The 3,349-nt window shown below is 27.5% G+C and overlaps 1 protein-coding gene across 1 annotated transcript; it reads left to right on the top strand.

The window, feature by feature from the left end:
• Nucleotides 1–2,016: 2,016 nt before the first annotated feature.
• LOC102592144 (protein TsetseEP-like) lies at nt 2,017–2,906 on the top strand. The gene is made up of 2 exons (XM_006354139.2): nt 2,017–2,572; nt 2,674–2,906. The coding sequence occupies exons 1-2, from the start codon at nt 2,063–2,065 to the stop codon at nt 2,704–2,706; spliced, it is 543 nt and encodes a 180-aa protein (XP_006354201.1). The 5' UTR covers nt 2,017–2,062; the 3' UTR covers nt 2,707–2,906.
• The last annotated feature ends 443 nt before the right edge of the window (nt 2,907–3,349 follow it).

Here is a 3,349-nt window from a genome sequence, read left to right as displayed (position 1 = left end):
GCTGAAATTGTTGTTACGATATCAAACTTTATGAAGAACATTTTACCTCCTGCACTATTTAATAGTGTATTTTAAAGATATATATGTGCCCACGTGGATACATTACTATTTAATTTGATGAAATATTTATGATGTTCACGTAGGCACATATATACCTTTAAAATACACTATTAAATAGTAAAGGGGTAAAAGGTCCTTTCCAAAGTTTGGTATCGTAACAACAATTTAGATCAAAGTTGAAGTATTTTTCAGATTCTTTTCTCTAAAATTAATATTTCTATTTTTTAAAATTCTAATTTAAATTATTCTTCGAATTAGTAAAATGATTCTTTCATTTCTAAATACAGTGCCCTCCCCCAAAACCAAGTTACCTGGCTAGTGACCAAGAAAAAGTGAAGACTTGCATGTTCAACACAACTTCAATTGATGAATGTTGCCCCACATTTAATAGCATACTTGGCACTAGTTGCCCTTGCCAAAAGTATGCTGAGGATTTAGATAATCAAGTCCTAATCACTCTCGAATCTTATTGTGACGTTAATAATCTTTGCAATAGTGTGCAAGTAATTAAGTTACCATTTTTATATTTATTAGCAAAAATTACTATTCAAGATTATGAATAATATACATGTCTAATATTGCATTATTTTAATTAATAATTTCAGGCGATTAAGCTATCCAAGGATGATGAAGTATTTTTAATGCTTAATTTCAGATCCTATAATATTGTGTTTTTATTAATAAAAATTTGACATTTTTGTCAAAAAAAAATAAAATTACGTGGACTTGATAATCTTGAGAAAGGATGAGAAAATTTTGGAACATAATAATTGGAAATCCCAATTGAATTTGGGTACATATACTATAATATTCACTAGTATTATTTAGCGGCAGATTCAAGATTTTTATTATAAAAAATTTTAAAAAATTAATATTCGATATATCGATTTAAAATTGTGTTAATTTGTAAGTCTAAAATTTTGATAATTAGAAAAATATTTTTTACTTAAATTCAATTTCGTAAAGAATTTGGCCTTTTTTTTCAGCCTGACCTACTAAGTAAGTCGGTTAGAAATCTAAACGGGATACGAAAGAGATTACACTTCTAAATGTAAAATTGTATGAAAGGATATTTTATTTCAATAACTATAATTTGTATTTATATTGATGCAAACTTAATGAAAGATACAATGAAAATATCTACTAGTTGAAAATACATTGTTATAGAAATTTTAATCTTTGATTATCAGAGTTATGGTTATTTTATATATATATATATTAAACTTTTATTATGTAAAATGATGATATTTATGAAATAAATTTAAAAGAAAAAGTAGATTTAGATATCGGTCCTAATTTATTTGGGGTTAAGACAAAATTATTGTTATTGTTAATTTATTCTATAATTTCAATTTTAACTTGAAAATAATAATTAAAGTTTGAAAAACAGACTTAGAAGTATTTTAAGTTTTCATTCATAAAATTTTATTATTTTTCATGTTCATTCCATGGCTATAATCCGTAACTATAGATTAAATTAACTTTAAATATTTGACTTTTGTAAAAATAATGTGTCATTTACTACTACTTTTTTGTTAGATTTACCTAATTCTTTGGCTAATTTGTTTTTCATAAATTTGTAAAATTCAATTAATTAAGAAAATGTTTTTTTTTAAACATAACTTGTTCTAACATTGTTTGTCTGGATAATTTTTAATTTTTACAACAAAATGTTTCTAATATAAAAAAAATATATTATACTGAATAACATGAAAAATCAACTCTTAAAAAACGTAACTATTATAGTGAAATTGTTGTGGATAATATTTCTTTTATATATATATATATGCAATAATTTTAAAAATAATATGTACTTTATTGAAAAAATATCAGACATGATCCATTAGGAATGGACTTAATTAGTCATTTTTTGAAGAAATAATATTTTATGCAAGTGGATCTATATGACATTGAATTATCTCAACTAACTCTATAAAATTATTTTTGTATATATATAGATGGTTGATATCTCTTCATAGTACAAACACTTAATTAGTAAAAAATGGCAATTATGAAGATGCTCATGATGTTAGTGGTGACTGCAATTTTATTTTGCAACAACCACCAACTGACCATGGCGAAAGAAGTCGCCTTGGTCGATGAGGGAAGTGAGTCACTAGGCTCATCCCCATTTGACTTTCTATGTCAACATTTGTCGTGGCCACACCCTTGGCCACAACCATGCCATCCTCCAAGGCCAAGGCCACGACCACGACCACGACCACGACCTAGACCTAGACCACGACCATGCTCACCACCACCTCCACCACCGAGCTCACCACCAAGATCACCACCACCTCCCTCCCCGGCAACGACTTGCTCGGCTAGTGACCAACAACAAGTGAAGACATGCATGTTCGAGACAACTTCAATCGATGCATGTTGCCCAATATTCAGGAAGATACTCAGGACTAGTTGTCCTTGCTATAAGTATGCTGAGGATTTGGACAATCAAATCTTGATCACTCTCGAAGCTTATTGTGATGTCAGTACCCCCTGCAAGGGTGTGCAAGTAAGTCATCGTCAATCATTTTTATCTATCGTTTAAGATTTTGATCCACTCTTTTATTTATGAACACATTCCTAATGTTGTATTATGTTAATTAATTTCAGGTGATTAAGCTATCCAAGAATGAGTCAAGATGAAGTTTTTGATGCTTAATTGTTTCAGATCTTGTTTTAGTTTCTCTTTATGTTGAAAAGTCTCAAGCTAATTAATTATATGTTATAATACTTTGAATTTCTAAGGGTACACTTGTAATTGCGCATGAGCAATTTTAGTAGTACAAATAAGGTTTTTTTTTGGTTGACTTGAGTGACTAAAGATTTTAATATTGAAAATTGAATTATTAAAAATAAGTTAATAAATAATTTATATTTTTGCGATTTCGCTCAAAATATTAGTTTTTCTTTCTAAAGAAATTAAAAGTCACTTTTTTGTAGTTATTTTACCCAAAAGGTCATTCATATCGAAAAGTGATATATTAAATTACTTTTTAATGATGTAAGCACATCTGATTTTTAAGTAAAACATTAAATCAAACATATTTTAATTAAAATCGAACAAATACCTTATCATTAAAATACGTTAATATGTTGAGGAAATTCTTTTTTTCTATCAACAAATAATAATTTTTTAGCAATATGAACACGTCACGTCTTGATTTCGTGACCTAATTTTGGATCATAAAGAGTCAGAAATGAAATTTTTGATTAAAATGAATAACTTTTTTATTCTTTAATTAAAAAATCAAGTGTCAAATGTAAATATCATTAAACGATCCACACA

The sequence above is a fragment of the Solanum tuberosum genome, unplaced genomic scaffold (genome assembly GCF_000226075.1).
Source record: "Solanum tuberosum cultivar DM 1-3 516 R44 unplaced genomic scaffold, SolTub_3.0 scf00172, whole genome shotgun sequence".
Lineage (NCBI taxonomy): Eukaryota > Viridiplantae > Streptophyta > Magnoliopsida > Solanales > Solanaceae > Solanum > Solanum tuberosum.
The sequence above is the reverse complement of the archived record's forward strand: the minus strand, read 5'-3'. Positions and strand labels throughout refer to the sequence as shown.

Coding starts and splice junctions, on each gene's coding strand:
- LOC102592144 (XM_006354139.2), top strand. CDS start 2,063: ATGGCAATTATGAAGATGCTCATGATGTTAGTGGTGACTGCAATTTTA. Junction 2,573..2,673: donor CCCCCTGCAAGGGTGTGCAA/GTAAGTCATCGT, acceptor AATTAATTTCAG/GTGATTAAGCTATCCAAGAA.